Below are 21,023 nucleotides of genomic sequence, written 5' to 3'. Positions count from 1 at the left end.
CTACTTTTTAATAATGTTTACTGCACTGTAATCATATTAACATATTGGATTATGTATATTGTCTCTTGAATAATGTATATTACACAGCCTATTGTTCATGCAAACCACTAGTTACATGAATGGATGTCCTGCATCGACATTAACAAAATGACAGTACAAACTATGTTCCTGCAAAAAAAAAATATTAACTTGACTTGTTTTTTCACATCATGGAAAAGTCTGCCCAATACATTGTGATGGCGTATGGCCAACCAGTGGTGCAACTATCATTTTGAGGTGAATCTTCATTGACTCAGGAGTGTGATTACCTTTATGACTCCATATTTGTATTTCTGTCATGCATGCTCAATATGCTGAGTGTGAGCACCAATCTCAGGATCAGCAAAGTTCCTTTTATGGCCGACAGAATACTGGCTAATTGTTTCTTCATGTTTGATAATTAGGCCAATTTTATGACAGGTTATGTTGTCTTGGTTACTGTCATGTTGTCATAAAAAAAGACACTGACAGGTTATGTTGTCTCAGTTAATGTCAAGTTGTCATAACAAAGACATTGGCAGGTTATGTTGTCTCAGTCAATGTCAAGTTGTCATAACAAAGAGATCCCAAACAATGTCAACATTGCATAAAAAATGACATAATCAACCAAAGGACACCTAATGACAACATTCATAAACATTTAAAATGATTCCTTAATGTGTCATGTCATGGTTGTGACAGTATCATGACAGTGTCATGTCATTCTTATGCACACCCCTTCAAATAAAGTGTAACCAAACTTTTTTCGACTGTAAACTACTTTGCAATAGTTTTTATAAAATGTTGCCTAGGTCTTAAATTGTCTGTAACACTTGACAATAGATTTTATTCAATTTCGCTTAGGTCTTAAATTGTCTGTAAAACTTTAATTCCCTGAAAGCTCATACAGAATGTTTATGTCAAATGCTTTTGTATTTCACCTGTTAGACCTGGTTGTCTTGATAATAATTTGATAAGTGCAATATTTTGAAAACAAATAAGGCCATTGCATGCAGGTAAAGGAAAGTAGGGCCTCCCCTCCCAATATGAAAATGTTTAAGTGTGGAATTGATATGGTTAAAGATTGAGCTGAAATGCCCTTTTTTCTGTCTTTAAAACTGAGCATGGCATGTCAGAAGATTACTCGAATTTCAGTCACAAGCTTCCATTAACAGATTTATTTTAACAACTGATATAAAGCGAAATCATGATGGTGCTAATATGTAATGGCTAATAATGACAGCTACTCAACCATTCTGTTGACAGATGCTGTGCTATAATGGACACTGCAGTTATACGTTTTAGGCCAACCACTTCAAATTCCAGTCTATCATCGCTGTCACACAAATCCTCAGAGCAACGAAAATGACCTGTGTACGTCCCTTGTAGCCATTCAAGTTCTGCACGGCTCTGTTAGTAGTGTGGCAATTGCCTTGCCAGTGGCGGTGGAATTGATTCCCCATGGGGATGCATGTTAATATGCACATGCCGCTTTGGCTGCAAGCTTTTGGTAAAAGGCACATAATATTCAACACCTGAGTTAAGTCATTTTCGTTAAACCTCAATTGTGTGTGTTTGTGTGTGTGAAAGACAGAGTACGTGACACACTCCACCTGTCTCCCAAACCAGGTCCTTGAGTGTTCCTCAAAGCTCTTTCCTGCAGTTGAATATCCAGCAACGGGTCAGCCAGTTTGCTGCTCATTCATGTACAGAGGACAGTGGGCAAATAGTTAATCAGAGACCTTTTATTTCTTAATTTATTTCAAAATATTATTTTTAGGTCCGGCATATTTGTTTTATCGGACAGGAACGACAGAGGAGCAAGTTTTTTGCTGAAAGAGCAAATTCAGATCCAAGCTGCAGCAGTACCTGTGTGATCACTGGATCACCCTAGGCCACAGAGTCATTCATTTGGGTATGGCGGGGATGTCTATGGTCAAGGCGTTAGTTGGAAATGGAAGTCTACTCCCTATGTAGTCCTTTTAGTGAGTTGTCCTGCTTACCCAAGGGAAAGTAGCGTACCACACTATCAATGGGATATGGTTCCATTATGGGCATGTATACACTGATAAGCCAAAACATTATGACCACCTGCCTATTATGCTCTTTGTCCTCTTCGTGGTGCCTTATCCGGCAGAAAGAGGCCACTCATATCAAGGAATTCCATTGCCATGAATGGGTGTACCTGGTCTGCAACTCTGTGTAGATAGGTGGCATGTGTCAAATTTATATCCACATGAATGCCCAGACCCAGGGTTTCCCAGCAGAATATTGCCCAGAGGATCACTTTCCCTCCTGCTTGTCTTCTTCCCACAGTGCATCCTGGTGTCATTACTTCCCAGGTAAACGGCACACGAGTGCACAACCACCCGTCCACATGACTTAATAGAAAGTGGGACTCATCGGGCCAGGCAAATATCTTTCACTACTCCAAGGTCCAGTTCTGATGCTTACGTGCCCAGTTGTAGGCACTTTTGACAGTGGACAGGGGTCAGCATTGGCTACGCAGCCCTATACACAGCAGGGTGTGATGCACAGTGTGTTGGGGCACATTCCTCCTGTTGCCATCCTTAAAATCTTCTGTGACTTGTGTCAGAGTAGACCTTCTGTCGGTTTGGACTAGCCTTCATTGCCCTCTCACTGAATCAGTGAGCTTTGGGCGCCCAACACCCTGTTTGTGGTTTCTCCCTCAGACCACTGTGGGTATATACTCACCACTGCTGACTGGGAGCACCCCACAAGCCTTGTCATTTCAGAGATGCTCTGACCTAGTTGTCTAGCCATATCAATTTGGCCCTTGTCAAAGTCGCTCAGGTCTTAACTCCTGCCCATTTCTCCTACATTCAACACATTGACTACAAGAACTGATTGTTTCGCTTACCATCTAATCTACCCAGAGCTTGACATATGACCTTGTTAGGAGATGAACATTATTCTCTTCACCTGTAAGTGGTCATAATGTTTTGGCTCAACAGTGTGTGTACATATATATACAGCTCCGGAAAAAATTAAGAGACCACTGCACCTTTTTCTTTCCTTTCCAAAAAAGTCGAAAAGGAAGGTTTTGTGTGAGGAACAGAATGGAAATTGAGACCACTGTAAATTGAACGCTTCTGTTCTTCACTCAAAACTTTCCTTTTCAACATTTTTGGAAAGGAAAGAAAAAGGTGCAGTGGTCTCTTAATTTTTCCGGGGCTGTATATACACGCACATATATATTGATTTATATGCACATAGCAAAACTGTTCTGTACAGCATCCATCTCCACAGAAACCCTGATAGACACATTAATGTATTTGTAATGTCTGGCCATTGATGTTTCAGTCGAAATGTTCAGAGAACTGCACTTTCCTCCACAGCCGTAGCTAACTGATTATTCGAGCTTCCGCGATTATGCAGTTTATCTCTGACACAAACCTATGAAGATGAAGTCAAGTGAAAGCGGTTATGAAATGTGTTGACACCACAACACACCACAGACACACTAAATCATTATCCCCAAGACTAATCAATAAAAAAGTCTTAATTTTGCTACTCTGTTTTGCTGTTTTTTTCCTGGGTCATTTCACGGGGAAATGTCAGAGGAACTAGTATTGATGCATTACGATTCAAGAATGAAGGCGCTATCATGGCCACAGTTCTTACACAACTTTACTAATAAATAGCATTTGTGAATATACTGTACAAACATTATGTGTTTAGTGCTTTGTCAAGACCATATTAATTCATTTTTTTGTTAAGTTACTAATTGTTAATAACATTATTACAGTTTCTGTCCAACACATTCTGTACATCAATAACTATAGATGTTTGTAAAGAAAAATGTATTGAAAGAAAAACAAATCTTAATTAGTTACATTTTAGATCGGTTTTACTTCCATACTTGTTAGAACAAAAAATACTTCAAAAACGTCTTTGAAAATAGGACTTCTGGACATTCCAGGTAGATGTGCAAGCTTTACTGTACTTCAAATTATTCCTAAGTGGTTTGCACAGCTTCTTTCCACAAGACATTTTAAGTTGCTTTAGTTGACTTGCAGCAAAGCTGCGCAGCGTGAACTTAATTCCCTTTGACTGCCACTTGATGGGCACTCATTTAGCTGACAGTAAGAAGCTCGGTAGAATACCCCCCCCCCCCCCACTGCGCTGCCCAACCCCCGCTCTCTCTACTCTCTCCATCTCCACCTTCTCTCTCTCACTCTCTCTACCTGGTTTAGAAAAGTAGACAAAAAACAGTCAGTCAGAATTTAATTCCTCCTTTAGCTGGTGCCAATTTTCCGCGGTGCTCCATACCTCCCTGGTAGTCCACCAAAGCTTATCTGGCGCAGCCAACCAGATGATCATACCAGCCCTGTGTGCCAGTACATGGGATCCCCAAGAGTGAAGCCGAGTTTCGCTGGACGCGGGGGCCCCGTTATAGCGTTGATGGGGGCGGGGTTGCGAGGGTGGCGGGAGATCGCGGGTGTGGGGGGAGGGGTGTCATGGCGCGACGGCAGAAACCGGGAGGCCTACGTTATCTCCAAGAAGACAGCCCAGGAAGAAGGCATTACCAGAGGATTTAGGGGCTGTGCTGCTGCGCGCTGAGGCAGGAAGCAGCCTGTGAAGAGGCTGAGTTACAGAGATGGATTAGAGGGCCATAATACTTCAGGGGAGATAAGCAGCCAGCCCAAGAGTTAGCACTTCAAACAGTTTGTGCCAGTTTATCTGTTTGTGTGCGTGCGTGTGTGTCTATATGTGCATACTTATTTATTTCCTATTTTTTCCCCCTCCAGCAGTACCGACCAAACACTACTTCAAAACGGCTCCTATATATTGGAATAAATATCTGCTATACATTTTCACCCCTGTGCACCGAGGGATTAAGCCTTTCTTCTTTCGGCAGTAAAGAGTGACTGTGGATGTGTGTGGAAGTGTCAAAGTGGATGGAGATATGTTTTGTAGGAGTGAAAGTGTTCAGGTCTCTACGTGTGTGTGTGTACTTATGTGTGTGTGTACTTATGTGTGTGTGTACTTATGTGTGTGTGTGCGTTTCTGGGTGTGTACTGGTGGAGTTGGAATTGCAGGTACAGGTGTCCACAGCAGCGTTTCCTTTGAGTAGTGAGGATGGAAGATTCATTCCCTGGTTCCTGTGGGGAAGAACCTCCCCCATGGATGTGCTTTTCACAGGCTGTCTACATATACCCCATGTCTTTGGAGTGCAAGTTAGAAGTGGATTATTTTTTCCTCTCTCTCTCTCTCTCTCTCTCTCTCTCTCTCTATCTCTTTCTTTCTCTCGCTCTCTGTCTCACACACTCATACCCACACATATCATTGTATATCTTCACTCAGAAATATATTTCTTTTTCACTGTCCTTTATGTTGCCTTGCCTTTTGATCAAAACATTCTTTGTTGGCTTGCACTAGGAAGTAACATCATAGGATGAGGCAACAAAGAAGGAGAATGCATTAGCCCAGGGTAGAGATATACACAATGTCCCCTTTCGCAAATACAAATCCAATCACCCTAGAATTGAGATAAGACTCCCGTGTTTCTTCAATTCAGAGTACTGCTAATATATATACAGCCACATGTCTGATACTGCATTTGAAAGCTCCGACATGAAAAGGCTGGAGGACTACTCTTATACAAAAACATGCACATAATATGTTGATGGGCTCTATTGTTAGCATTAGCATGATATTATTATTAGCAAGATGCAAGGTTTGTTTTTTCGATTTTTGATGGCATGTTGTCACACAACCTTAAATGATTCCTGTTATGAACCTCAAGCTGCTATCAGCTCTCATTAATGGTGGAGAGAATCTGGTCCCTGGCAAAATCCTGAGATCCGTTGATTTAATCAGCAGAGCGCTCCGAGGGCCCATTCCTGGGTGGCGAGGCGCTTCCCTCAGTGTGCGGCACATGAAAGCAGCGGGAGCTATCGGTGTGCCGCCGCAGAATTTTGTGGAGCTGAAAAATTGGCTTTTGCTGATAATGATGCTGGGACCTAGAAATCCAGTGGTATTCACTAATGAGGTTTCTGCAGATTTTTCAATCACACCTCCCTTTCTCTGTCTGTTTTTGGGGGCAAGCATAAGGTGAAGACAGCACTGTTATACTTGTCTCCCAACTACAAATACCCATGTTATGCTATATCTACTACTATCCATTCCTTCATATCTGCATTCCTCTGCCTACTGGGGCCTGATCTGGTATCATGCAAATGGCAAAGTTTCATCCAATATCCCTTGATTAAAAAAAATTACATCGAAAAAATCCCAGCTGAGTGCCGAGCGATAAAGATGAGGGAAATTACGAGTCCCTAGCTTGTGTGCCCCCCCCCCAACCCCCTCTCGTCCACCTCTGATGCCCGAACTGATAGCCCCCGTGTAGCTGGCGCAGGGCACCAAACCATCAACACCCCACACTTGGAAATGGAAATGTAGCAGAAGGCCTTAGATAAGGGCCATGCTTGGTCTGTTACGGGAAGTGGCACCAGAGTTATTGCTGTGGGTGCTGTGGTCCAGTGGGGACACTCCTGGCTCCATGCTGGCAGTGTGACTCCCTTTCGAAGGCCAGGGTTCAATACTCACTTGTCACTGCACTCCCTCTTCCTCATGTCTCCCTCACCGGTTCTCATTGTCTGTAAACACTTTCAAATACACACATTTTCCTTCTTCTCTCCACATGCTCAGTTCTTTGTGATGGTTAACAGTGTTTTCAAAGGCTTCCTACTCTAGTTCATGAGGAAAATGTGTTGTTCTCAAGAATAAATGTTTAAGAAGTTGGCTTCTTTTGTTATCTCATTTGTTTCTTTCTTCTCCCTAAAACTGGTAAATATCCAGTGAATCCAAGTCAAGTCTCTGAGCCCCTATACATGTGTAGTTGCTGAAATGTGTAAATCACTTCTTTCCAATTGTATCCTGGAGGGGTTATTACACAACCTACTGGACAGTGATCCCAATATTCCAATTCAAGCTTTATGGTCATATACCTTCTCTTTAAGGTCAATACATTCTCATATTATTTTACATCTCACTTTCCTCAAACAACCTTGGTGTCCCCATAATATCTTACTGTATGAATTAAGCCCATAGAAGTACCAGGTTCGTGAGAACGGATTGCAAAACTGGCTGTATTTTCCCTTTATACCATCAGGGCGTTAGGGCACCCATGCATCCCAAATGGGATTTGCTTATTTTTTTCTACAGACTGCATTACTTTTAACCAAAATCCTATCAGCCCAGGTGAATAGTACAGCAATCATGGAATAGACTGTCATTTGGAAGAATCCCAGCTCCTGCATTAGGCCGCAACCTTAGGAGCCATTACAGATGCTGATGACAACCCTGGTAATGGCGGTCCCAGGACTCCTGCTCATATACCACTTGGAGAAGGTGGCCCCTGTCGAGACTGACAGCTGTTCATCACTCATCAGCTTACAGCAGCGGTTCCCAAACCTGTCGTCAGGGACCATCAGACGTTTCACATTTTTGATGTAGCCCTAAATGGCTCGTCTGTTTCACTTAATCAAGGAAGTGATAATTAGTTCACTTATTTTGGGATTATTAAATAACTAATTGAGCTTGCATTTGTTCAATTACTTTAAATCCATTTCATTTATTGCCAGCTCAACGCATCATTTGAGAAATAAGATATATGACTCAAAAGACTTGTGAGATGCTGCACGGTTGGGAGTTGTAGTTTCATAAGTCAAAAGTTTAGTGCAGAAAATCTTTGTAAATATGATTTGTAACTATGATTACCATAAACCATTTGCACCCAGCTGTACAGACAAAGTTTAGCAGTAAAAATGTTTTTATACTATGTTGTACAGCCTCTGTGCTATATAAAATAATGTTTAAGAGAATTTTTTAATGACTATCTCATCTCTTTACCCCACATACATATAAAATGAGCTGTAAGGTCCCTCTTTTGAGAAGTGAATTTCAAGCACATATTCAAACATAAAGACACGGTAGGTACCCCTTGCAAAGCAGGGGTATAAAAATGATAAGAAAATGTATTTAAAAAAGTAGACCATGACTATTCCTTTGAGCATGGTAAACTTCATAATTAGGATTTAGATGGTGTATCAATATACCCAGCTACTAAAGAGATGTGTAGTGCAGTCAGAGAAAAACGAATCTGCTCAGCAGTTTTACCATATAATCACCAAGAATAATTATAAAACAGTTACTGCATGTTCTGCCACCGGTTTTTCTAACGTGTATTGACTCAAGAGCCTGAATGGTTCTCAGTTTCAAATTTATAGCATACCATGTTATCTATAAGGACAGTATTTGCATTACGTTTTTCATTTCATTAAACACATTTTAATTCTTTTTGTAGATCACTGACATAAAATGTCCATTAAATTAAGTCTAATCAAACTTTCCAATGCATCAAATATGGGAAAAATCTGAAATGTGGAATACTTTCCATAGGCCTTTTAAAATAGATCAGTGAATCCTCCATTGAAATGGTGTATGCTCAGGTAATGTAGATAGCCTTTACTATTGAAGCATTTTGCTAATTTTATATCCAGCGTTGCTTAAGATCTAGAGATGTTTTAAGGACATTGTAAAATGCAATTTTACAATTCAGAAATTGCTAATTTCTTTAGATTTTTAACAAAGACTACCTGAAAAAATTAAATTTAAATAGTAAAACATTTGCAGTACTAGAAGTTTATGGGGAAAAAGTGGAGGGGCAAAAAAGTACGTTCTTGGGGAGATTTTACTTTCAGCTTTCCTTCCAGATAACTTGTAGTTAATTTGGGATTGCAAGAAACCCTAATAGAAAGAACCCATCTCGTTTCAAAGGAAAGTCAGCATAGTACTTTACCTTTCCATTGCAATGATGAGATTTATTTTACTCAATGCCGGGGCCAGGAAAAAAGCTACGTCTAAAAGCTGTTTGAATGTTAGATGCCACTTGCAGTAAGGAAGCAGGTGGTAACATTTAAATAAAAACCCAATCCTGAAACTAAATCAGAATGGTGCATGTTTGTGTTTATGTCTGAAAGAGAAAATGTGTGTTGTGAGTATGTTTGTGTGTGTCTATACATTACACTTCCGTTCAAAATGGGGTCACTTAGAAATGTCCCTGTGTTCGAAAGAAAATTAAGAAAAAAGTATCCATTAAGGTAACATCAAATTGATTGGAAATACAGTGTAGACACTGTTATGTTGCAAATGACTATTTTAGCTGGAAACATCTGATTTTCAGTGGAATATCTACATAGGCATATGGAGGCCCATTATGAGCAACCATCACTCCTGTGTTTCAATGGCAAGTTGTTGTTGCTTATCCAAGTGTATCATTTTAAAAGTCTAACGGATCATTAGAAAAACATTTTGCGATTATTTTAGCACAGCTGAAAACTGCTGATTAAAGAAGCAATAAAACTGTCCTTCTTTAGACAAGTTCAGTATCTTCAGAATCAGCAATTGTGGGTTCGATTACAGACTCAAAATGGCCAGAAACAAAGAACTTTCCTCTTAACTTCTTAAACTCGTCAGTTTATTGTTGTTCAGAGAAATAAAGGCTATTCCATGGGAGAAATTTCCAAGAAACTGAAGATCTCTTGCAACAATGTGTAGTAGTCCCTTCACAGATCCGCACATATTGGCTCTGACCAGAACAGAAAGAGCAGTGGGAGGTTCACAACTTTGGAAGAGGACAAATACATTAGTGTCTAGTTTGAGAAACAGACACCTTTCAGTTCCTCAACTGGCAGCTTCATTAAAAAGTACCTGCAAAATACCACTCTCAACATCAACAGTGAAGAGGCGACTCCAAGATGCTGGCCTTCTAGCTAGGCCGAGTTCTTCCTCTGTCCAGTGTCTATGTTCTTATGCCCATCTTAATCTTTTTATTGGCCAGTCTGAGATAGGAGGAAAACAGAGAACCTTCCATCAACCCCCATCTCAAAAGAGATGTGTAGTGCAGTATGGCCTTTTCTTTGCAGCTCTGCCTAGAAGGCCAACATCCCGGAGTCACCTCTTCACTCTTGACGATGTGACCCCAACATTTTGAATGGTATTTTATGTGATTGAGAAAAATTAATGAGAAAACGTGTGTGCTGGTTTCTCTTTTTTTATGAGTTTGTTAGTGTGTGTGTGTTTGTGTGGGTGTGTATGAGATGTGTGCTCTCTGCTCAGACAGACCCAATCTTCGATATGAGATCATTGCTCCCAGGTTGTATATCTCAGGGTGGTAGATGGTTTTCTCCTCTGCATGAGGAAATCAGAGGATGAGATGGCGGTTGATGGAGGGTTCTCTGTTTTCCTCCTGTGGAGGTTCACATGGCTGAAAAGGACTGCAGTTAATAAAACATGGCCAGCCCCAGAGGAGAGGAACAGGGCAAAGGCAAACTTGGATTATTGTTGTGTTTTCCTATTTTCTTACCTGACACTAAAAGCAACTTGGATTAAATCAAGCCATCATACTTTATCAGCTACTGTTAAGGTGGGATGTTTTAGTTTATTCATGTGCCGATCCGGCTAGTTCATTTCATCAGATTTGTTTGCCGTGCATGAACAAAGGTAAACATGTGCAGCATCCTGTGTTTACTCTCGACAAGCTTGAAACTGTGACATTGCTTGTTCCCTGTGGGCGTGCTCAGTTTCTCGCTTCAAATGATGATCTACCTGGGTCGCACTTTTTCTTCAGTATGCCCTGTGCCAGAAATCACTTGAACTCCAGCGTCTGTACTTCTCTCTGTTGGCGGTGGTGTGGTGGCATTCAAATGTCCGTGGTAGAGGCGATGAGAACATGCGGCTGATAGGTTGTGCTGACACAGGGCCTTGGCTTGCACCAAAATAAATGAAGTGCACACCTTTATTAATGGAAGGGGGCGCAAAGCAATGCTTCGCGAGATGCCTCGTCACTGAGATGAATAGATGCCTGATGATAGATGAGGCATTTTCTCCCAGGAATGCAAGCACCATGCATATTGTAATAGCCTCTGAAAAAGTTTGCTCTTAAAACAAGACTTTGCTTTAGAGTGCGGACCATTATTCTTCCACAGTGCACAACAATGACAAAAGACTTCTCCCCAACAGGTCGTGATCGATAACAACAGTGGGTTTAAACAGCATGATGACAGCTTAATTGTTAGGACTAGGACTGTCAAATGATTAACAGAAGTAATTGCGATTAATAACATGGAATTTTGTAGTTAATTATGATGAATCACCATTTTTTTATTTGCACAAGTTTGTCCTATACAATTTTTATGCTTAAAATACAGTATTTTGTGGTGCAGCCATATTATGCCCATTATTAATAATCTCTTCACCATAAACAACACAATTTGCTGTAATAAACAACATAGCTATTAATAACTCCAAAAAATATGTTCTACTGTTATGATACACAAACACACAATTCTGCCATGTCAGTATTCCGGTCTGGACTTACAGGTTTTGGATCCAGTGAGATAAGAACCGGTACGGCATTGGATGTGCTTTGGAAGACATGCATCTCATCAATGACTGTCTCAAGTCAGCTGGGAGTTGCTGCTTCAAAGCAAGACCTCCATCACCTGTTGGATATCACAGAATTAGGATGAAAAACAGGGGAACATGTTTTTTAAGTCAGAACCACTCATAAATAGGTGAGTGCTGTAGAGTGCTATCCGGAATCCTTGGCGCGTCCCCATGTTGTACATGCACTTGATATTACCCAATCGGAATATAGCAGATGCTTTGTGGAATTTAAGAGCTAATTTGACTATTTGTCAAGTTGTCTACCTTTCCCCGGTGTAGTTAGCTTAGATGACATTTGGTTTGACGTTTAAAATGATGAATTATTCAGTTTGATATTAAAAGTAATAGTGTAATTAGTGTCAAATCTTGGCGTTCAAATGTTTGCAGTTGGCAATTTCATCTCTTTCAGCCTTAGAGCAAAGCATAAAGGTTGCACTAAGGTTTATAACTTGTTGTCTTCTCATCATGTACTGGAAAAGATCAAGGTTGTGTGCCTATAAACTGATACAGTTGGGGGGATTGTCTATAACAGTTCTAATTAATTAAGTTTAACTTACCTGGCTGGAATCTTTCTCTTGTGATGATATTAGTCTGCATTTGTTACTATTCTAACAATGATAGCTAATTACCTGCTATGCAGTAGTAACAGAGGGATTGGATGGGGGTTACATATTTTGTGTTACTCATTAATTATTGTCAGTATTATCATCTTTCTTTCTCTGAATTAAAATTGGTAATTTTGATTCAAATCATGACACCAATAACCAATTGATTTGAATGGTGGCTTTTGCATCAATGTAGGCTGGTCTACTCTGCCAGCCCCCTTCTCTCAAGAAACCCTATAAACACCCTAATGTACTGTACATACACCAGAGAGCTCCAACCATGACAATGACAAAGGAAACAAATGAACCGACTGTATATATATATTTTTACCAATGCCAGCCAAATATACAAATGCGGAGCCTCCGATGGCTGGATATTGCCTCTCACCAAATGAGACATCTCAGTTCAGTCAAAGGCCGATGCCGCAACAGTTACAACTGATATGACTGTAATATAACAATATGTATGGACTCAGTTCATCCAGCATTTTGCAACAAACTCCAAATGTCAAAAGGGGCATAAATTGTAGCATAGAAAAAGGGTTGTTGTGTCAATCAAATATATTAAGTATAAGTAGCTAAATAAATACAAAGCCAGTGAGGTATAAAATGTATGATGAAATTGCAAAGCAATGGTCTCAACCTGAACGGCTTAATGGCAGCTGCAAGCAGTATGTAAAACAAGATATACATAATTGAATTGAAAGAAACAATCAAATTCGCTTCATAACATTTTATATATCTACATAACATTGCACTGAAATAACCTCTTAATAAAATTAGCGAATTTTCTGTCAGGTTTTGTTTGGGCAGCCTTGCCTGACATGATCAAAATAGAGCTAGTTGGAGCTTGAGACAGCTGCTGAATAGTGATTGGGCAATATCCAACGCATGCAGAACATGCGGACACGGCAGAGATCCAGAATAGCACTCAGCTTCCTGCATATGTAGCCTGACTTGGAAGCACACCTCTTTGTGGCCTATCCCTTTTCAGTTCTTACTTCGCCATCAAAATGTGTGCAAAGCATATCTGTGTTCAAGTAATGAGATAGCTAGTAGCTAGTTAGTTAGCATGACTGACATTTACGCCCTGGCACTAATTCTAAAGTTTTTATTCCTATATAAAATATGTTATTTTATGTTTCTTTTGCCATTAAAGCCCATTAAAAATTAATTCATATTTACACACAGAGCCTTGTGACCGCGTAATACAGACTCTTTAAACCTCCACTCTGGTGCCGTCCATATTAAGACACCCTAAGGCAACTCGTTCTGAGATTGAAGCTGTCTTTATATGGACACCATGAAGTTCCAGACACATATTACCTCATTTCTCTTTTGGCCATAAAGTGAACTCTCCATGAGTATCACCCGGAGGCAGCCTCGTCAGTATCCAGCTCCAGACTGCAGTCTCTCTCTAACCACTGAAGAGCTAAATGTGGCCTGGTAATCTGGCTTAGTTGATTACATGGGAACACACACTGAGCAACAGCCTCTAATAGGGGACTGGGTCTGTCGCTGCTACGCATGGCTGGGTACCTTAACGGGCAGTCTGCCGTGCTTAGACCAGGATTACTCCTCCGCTTAACTCCTCTTTTTCCTCCCCCTCTCTCTACTCTCTGTCCGCCTGGCCATCTTTCTGACTGTGTGTTTGTCTCTGTTTTAGTTTTGTCTCTTTTTCTCCCTGTCTCTTGTCATCAGTCTGTCTCTGTCTCTTTCTGGGTCTCCCTTTCTCTCTCAGTCTCTGTCTGTCTCTCTGTCATTCCACCTGTCTCTGTTTCTCTCAAACTGTCTCCCTGTCTCTCTCTCCTTCTGTTATCTCATTCCAACCTGCTGAGAAGAGGGTATAGGAGACATACGGAGTGAGTCACTGCGATAGAAGCCCCTTGCCATCTCCTGTGGATTGTGCCACGGGATACAGCTGGTTGAGTGGAGAGAGGGGTAGCTTGGAGCAAAGGGAGATATGCGAAAGGCTGAGGTACATCACCTCACTGGATGCGATGCTCCCGCAGGCATTCGGTTTAGTTGCATTACTCTTTAGCTCTGGAAGAAGGGTCGATGCTAAGTCTGCTTGGTTTTGATTTCATTTTGTCAAAGGGCTATCAATGAATTTATATACATCGAAATCACTGTCTAAATACTATATGGCATTCATTTATATCTGACCTAATCATACTCTCAATTCATGCTACCTGCAACCACCAAATGGTTCCTGTGTTTGTTCTGCACAAAATCAGTCAATCTACCAATTTGAAATCAGCACCTTGTTTGCACCTGACATATAACTTAAGAATAATTGATAACAGATTTCTTTTTTAGCTTGTTGAAAAGAAGCTTAAAAAGAAAATACATCACATATTGTAACACATATTGTAGAAAGAACATGTACTAATTGTGTTGTTAAACCATGTTTTGCTACGCCCTCTGATCCGTTGTCTCCATTCAAAACTTACATTGATATTATAACTATACTCAATACTGACAACCGACCAGCTCTTAAAGGGATAGTATACCTATTGGAGATCAAGCTTTTGAGATTTTTCATGCAAAAAGTAATGGGAAAATAGCAGTAATTGTAATGATCTATTAACAGAGATTCTGTAGAAAAATATAGTTGAGTTTCTGCTGAAAGACAAATTGACTGGACCCTCCTTCACCATGCAGAATCACTGAAACACATACAGACAGGCAAAAAAATACCCCAGCTTGGTGTCAATGTAATGGTATTGATTTAAATATTATTCTAAATTGCATTTATAGGCCTATTTAGCATATTTTAAGTATGTACCTTATTAATACTGTTCGACCCCATATATCTTTTCCACATCTGTTACACTGAAAAGTTAAACTAAAATGGATCTAGTGATTACATATATTATCAACCCCTTGAATCAATACATGTTAGGAACACCTTTGACACCAATTACAGAGGTAAGTCTTTTTGAGCAGCAAAGTCTCTAAAAGGTTTGCACACATGGATTGTACATTATTTAGCCATGATTATTGAAACAAAGAATCTTCCAGCTCTGTCGAGTTAGTTATTGATCATTTCTAGACAGCCGTTTTCAAGTCTTGTGATAGATTGTCAGGTCAATATTAAGTCAAAACTGTAACTGGGCCACTCTGGAACGATGTCATCTTGGTAAGCAACTCCAGTGCAGATTTGGCCTTAGGCTATTGTCCTGCTGAAAGATGAATTGGTATTTCAGTGTTTGTGGGAGAGCAGATTGAAGCTGGTTTTCCTGTAGGATTTAGCCTGTGCTTAAATCTATTTGTCTCTTTTCCTTGACAAGGACAACCATTACATGATGCAGGCGCGGGTATCTTTAAAAATATGAAGTGCTGTGCCCAGGGAGTGGGATTTGCCTCAAACATAAAGCTTTGCATTCAGGACAAACAGTTCATGTCTATACCACTTGCGGTATTACTTTAGTCCCTAGTTTCAAAACAGACATGTTTTGAAATATCTATATTCTGTGTATTCCTTTTTTATTATCATTTAGGATTTTGTAGTAATTGCAATGTTGGTGATCAAGCCTCAGTTTGATTGTCACAGCTATTGTATCAGCTTTCAAATGGTCTCATGGTTAAATCCCTAAGCAGTTTCTTTACTCTCCAACAACTCTAGTTATGTATAACGTCTGTTTTTTTGTAAGTGACTGGGGTTTCGATACGCTATCTAAAGCGGAATTAATTGCTTCCATTCATAAATATTTAGTGTCTGCTTTTTAAAAAGTTTATCCTTCGGCCAATCGGTGCCCTCCTTTGTGATACATTTAAAAACCTCCTTCCTGCTCGTGTTTAAAAAGGTACTTGAAATTTAGTATTCAACTGAGGGACAATACAGGTAATTGCATTTGCGGGTTATAAAAATGAGAGTTAGTCATTCAGAATTTATTTGAATCACTATTATTGGGTCCAGAGTGAGCCCATTCCACTTCCTATGAGTTATTGAGCTTTTTTCCTTTAACTTATTTAGGGTTACCATAAAAAAGAGTGGAATACTTTTCAGCTTTTAATTTGTTTGTGATTTGTTAATTCAGCAAGCCCCCCTCCCTTAATGGAAAACCATTTATTTCAACTTTGACATTATGGAATATTGTGTTTAGGTTAGTCCCACAAAATATCAGAATGTAAGAAATTCTAAATTTAGTAAAGGTGTTTGAATATATAAGGCACTTCTATCTGAAAATGCAGGCATCTTAGTTTTTATAATTGTATAGTTTTGGAGCCACGCTGTCGCTGAGAACACAAATGTAAGATGTTGTTGTAACTTGGCTGGCAGAGAATGGGGCTTGTAACATCAGGGTTGTGGATTTTAGTTACAAAGAAACTTCAGAAAAGTCTGAAAGTCCATGTAATGACCATTGTAGGTCACTCTGTATAAGAATTCTTGCCTAATATCATACATTTAAGGCAGTTCTAATGATGATCTTACGCCACAAAGACCCTGGGAAATAGCACGTAGGGCGTTCCTGTGACCTTATTCAGCCACGTCAGTTTGATAAACACTATATTCAAAACTTTATATTTGTCTCTGTTTTTCTCTCCCTTTCCTCAGCTCCCCCAACACCTATTGCCCCTCCGGAGCTGCTGGCAGTGGGGGCCACCTACCTTTGGATCAAGCCCAATGCCAACTCAATCATTGGGGATGGCCCTATCATCCTGAAAGAGGTGGAGTACCGCACCACCACGGGCAACTGGGCCGAGACCCACATCGTAGACGCACCCACCTACAAGCTGTGGCACCTGGACCCCGACGTGGAGTACGAGATCAAGGTTCTGCTTTCCCGGCCGGGCGAGGGGGGCACTGGACCCCCAGGACCTCCTCTTATCACCCGAACCAAGTGTGCCGGTGAGGGAACAATGCATTTTCTTTTCTGTTTTTTTTTCTGTGCTTTATATTTGCATGCTTCTTCTAAACGTGTATACCTGTATGTTGATGAATCAGCGACTGCTAATCTTTCTGGGTTCATTAGGTCTAAAGAATAATTCTAGCTAATACTCCTGTTATGAGAACTGTGGGTGTAGTTTCACTGCTCATTTTTCAATGCAGTACTGTACAATCCCTTCGTGTTACCAGCTATTGACCCTTTGATGATGACAGCTATTTTCCCATTATCTAGGTGTAGGTTACAAAATCCATCACAAGTGACACCATCACTTTTTCAAAATGTGGTAGACCAAATAGCTTTTGCCAGGGAGTCAATGAGTTCAACGTGCACTGGCTGCCTCAGTAAGGTCCAGTCGGCTTCTGAAGTTCACAGTGGAGCAGATCTTTAGCTTAGTGGTTGCAGCGTTGAACCATAGAGTGAAAGGTCACTTATTTGAATCCCAGAGCGGACACAGTGCAAGTATGTCCTTGTGCCCTTGAGCAAGGTACCTCATTGCTGCTGTTTTCTGTCTACCATTTGAAACCAAACGTTATGTCTGTAGCTCTCCACTTTCACTGAAGTAGTTACTCAGGATGAGGGGATAAAACTGCAGTGTTATGAGGCGATGCGGAGGAAAAATGCATTTCTCTCTAACTAATTAATACTCCTCGGGAGCTCAAGCACAAATCGAACATAATGATAATTGAGATGTTACAAAATGTGCAGGAAGAGAAGAGTTGTCAGGGAAAGGGTTTAGGTGGGAGCAATTTTCCCTTGTAATTATTGGCGCAGTGGGTAGTGTATGGAGCATCCGGAAGAAAGACACACTTCATTTGATAAAGTGACAGCTAATCAGATCTTACCCTGCTTGTGCATGTGGATCAGTAATACTGCCATTATGTGGGTATGTGGGAGTTACTGTCTCTTTAAGAAACCAAGTGGAAGTGTGACTTGTTTGTGTGTGAAACTGTCTGTATGTGACTGTATGTGACTGTGTTGGGGTGTGTGTGTGTGTGTGTGAGCGTGCGATGGCCCCCGTGGGGCCCTGATGGGGAAAGGTAATTGAGGTTAGCAGATGAGCAGCCGTGGGAAGCCTCTGTTCTCCAGGTGAGAGAGATGATGAAGGAGCCCTGCATGGCGGCGCCAGCACATCTTTTTCTCCTCACACTTTTCTCTCTCTCTCGTCATCCTTTTCTTTTTGCATCTTTCTTGTTCCGTCTCTTTCTTCTCTCTTCCTATTTCTTCTGTCATCCTTTGTCTTCTCTCACTCTTTTTCCTCACTCTTTCTCAATTTCCAGTCTTGTTCTCTGCCTTCCTTTGAATTGCCTCCTGTTCCATTTAGCCTCTTTTCCAACTCTCTCTCTCTTTCTCTTTGTCTCTCTCATCTATTTCTCCCTGCTCAGTCCCTTCCTCTACCTAGTCATGGTTTCCTACTGTACATTTCTTTCACTGTCCCTTGCTCACGCTCCTTCCGACTGCTGTGAGAACACACTGCTGCCATAGTCAATATAGTGCTGATGAACAAGGAAAAGGACTTTGTCAGGGCTTTCTCAAGGTGTGAAACGCTACAAGCAATTTAAAGAGGCAGGGAAGCAAGAAGACGAAGGTAACACTCGTATTTGAGTAGGAATGCTTGCTGCCTTCCCTGACCTTCTGAAGCGTACGCACAACGAACTTGTGTGGGAGGTGTCTGTGAGCAAATTTGTGTCTTGCAGTCTTCGCTCCTTTGTTTGTCGGAGCGCCCACTGCGTAACTCCTGTGTTCAAGCTGTTTTGAAGTAGTCCATCTGCCTGTTTGTGTGTGGTCCTAAGGCCAGCGGCCATGCCTTTCTGTACCTGGATACAATTAAGTGTTTAAATGCTCTGCTAATCAAGTGGCTCGATGCCACAGGTTCCCCAAGGATCCGCGGCGTAGACTCCCAATTCGCCTGCCTCAGTGTCCCTACTCCCTTTCTGGACTCCCGCACTGCTTCTCCCCTGATCAGATGTGTCCAATTCCGTCTGACAGGCGCGACACGACCCACAGGGGCCTACCTATTAGGCATTCCGCGCTCCGCCGCCTCCCATCGCAGCCGTTCCCATTATGCAAATCCAGTGCTTTGTAAAAAGTGCCTTGTCGTTGATATACACCTGCGGGCGGTGGCGTTCAGCGTGGCACTCGCCAGGCGCGTGTAGAAGACGCCGCTGAGAGGCTGATGACTTGCCGCTGCACCTCCCGTTAACACCATCAGGCAAGGCAAAAGACAACGAATAGAGCCTTCCCTCAGGAAACCTCCCGTTAACACCATCAGGCAAGGAAAGAGACGACGAATAGAGCCTTCCCTCAGGAAACCTCCCGTTAACACCATCAGGCAAGGCAAGAGACGACGAATAGAGCCTTTCCCTCAGGAAACCTCCCGTTAACACCATCAGGCAAGGCAAGAGACAACGAATAGAGCCTTCCCTCAGGAAACCTCCCGTTAACACCATCAGGCAAGGCAAGAGACGACGAATAGAGCCTTTCCCTCAGGAAACCTCCCGTTAACACCATCAGGCAAGGCAAGAGACGACGAATAGAGCCTTTCCCTCAGGAAACCTCCCGTTAACACCATCAGGCAAGGCAAGAGACAACGAATAGAGCCTTGCCTCAGGAAACCTCCCGTTAACACCATCAGGCAAGGAAAGAGACGACAAATAGAGCCTTGCCTCAGGAAACCGCTGGTACAACCAGAGTGAAAGTTGAGAGGAACACGTGGGAAATTATTAGGTTCGAACAAGCCAGAGTTTAATTTTCTAGTCCGTACGGGTTCAAGAATGTTTCTTGAGTGGCAAGCGGACATCTCTCGGAGCAGTTTCAGATTGTCCCGTCACTTTGGATTTAGCTGTGGAGGCTGACCTGAGAACAGTTTTGACAATGTTATCTGTGTACAGAAGGCTACCCAGTCTGTACATTTAATTATATTTAGATGTCTGTTATCTGGAGCGACTTCAAGTTAGTGCATTCATCTTAAGACAGCTAGAAGGAAGAACCACATCAGAGTTATAGTAAGTACATTTGTCCTCAATAAAAGACGTTGTCAACAACATCAGTGCCAACAAGGAAAGACAATAGGGCCAGAGGCATCTTTATTAAGGCCGTTTGCCATCCAGACGTTGTTTGTGTTCAGCCTGAGTTATACGAGTCCCAACCTGTTTGACACGTTCCATCCAACCCCACGATGGCAACCTCAGGTTCAAGACAACCAGACACTGTTTCAGACACTCACAGGTGTGAGTCAGAACCAATAAACATATTGTGTTGCCTGGGTATTTGCGTTTGCGCACCAGAGTGTGCATGCACACATTTTACTTATGTATGTGTCTACATCCATCTCAGATCGATTTGGGGAGGCTGTCGGTTTTCATTAAATCACTGGCAGCCAATAGAGAGACAAGTAGAGAGAGACAGACAGGTAGAGAGAGAGAAAGAGAGAGAGTGGGGGGAGGAGCGGAGGTGAAGTGGAACAAAGGTGGCTGCTGGCCTCGGCTTCGTCGCGCCGAATTCCAACTCCTCCATGCGCTGCCTGTGTGGTGGGGGGGTTGTGTGAAGTGCAGCAGAAAGAAACGTGTTTATGGAAGTGGCGGCCGCCGTGTTTACCTGTCAGAGAGACGTCGCAGGGTAGCGAGGAAGCGCGAGGGAGGCAGAGGAGATCAGAAGAGGCAGGTGAGGCCTGGCCAGAGGTAAAGTGAGGAGGCAAAAGCGGCAAGAGAGGGGGCAGGCGTTGGGCATGTTAGACCAAGCGAGGGCGTCGGGGGCACGGAGGGGGAGGGGGTTTCAGAGATGCCCCAGGCCCCTCGACTGCCTGACAGTCTGCCCATCCGGCCGGTTGGAGCATTGGCAGCTGGCAGTGCTTCAGTGGACTCTGCTATGGCAAAGTGAGGACAAACGGGAAAACCCAAAACACTGTATAGAATATGGTCATGTTGATGTTATGTTATGCCGCTGGGTTTATGTCTAATTTAGTTACGTCTTCATTACATGACACTTTTGTTTATGCAGGGTTCTCGTTAAACCACAAGGTTTGAATCTTATT

The 21,023-nt window shown here is 41.9% G+C and overlaps 1 protein-coding gene across 14 annotated transcripts in view; it reads left to right on the top strand.

Moving 5' to 3' along the window:
* ptprt (protein tyrosine phosphatase receptor type T) overlaps positions 1-21,023 on the top strand; it is a 287,950-nt gene that overhangs the window by 100,853 nt on the left and 166,074 nt on the right. For all 14 annotated transcript variants that reach the window (XM_034287365.1, XM_020055888.2, XM_034287364.1 and 11 more), the window contains exon 7: positions 16,660-16,953. In XM_034287365.1, coding sequence (XP_034143256.1) covers positions 16,660-16,953 — 294 coding nt within the window. The remainder of the gene's footprint in view (positions 1-16,659; positions 16,954-21,023) is intronic.

This window comes from Esox lucius, chromosome 17 (assembly GCF_011004845.1).
Source record: "Esox lucius isolate fEsoLuc1 chromosome 17, fEsoLuc1.pri, whole genome shotgun sequence".
In the NCBI taxonomy this organism is placed as follows: Eukaryota; Metazoa; Chordata; class Actinopteri; order Esociformes; family Esocidae; genus Esox; species Esox lucius.
The sequence above is the reverse complement of the archived record's forward strand: the minus strand, read 5'-3'. Positions and strand labels throughout refer to the sequence as shown.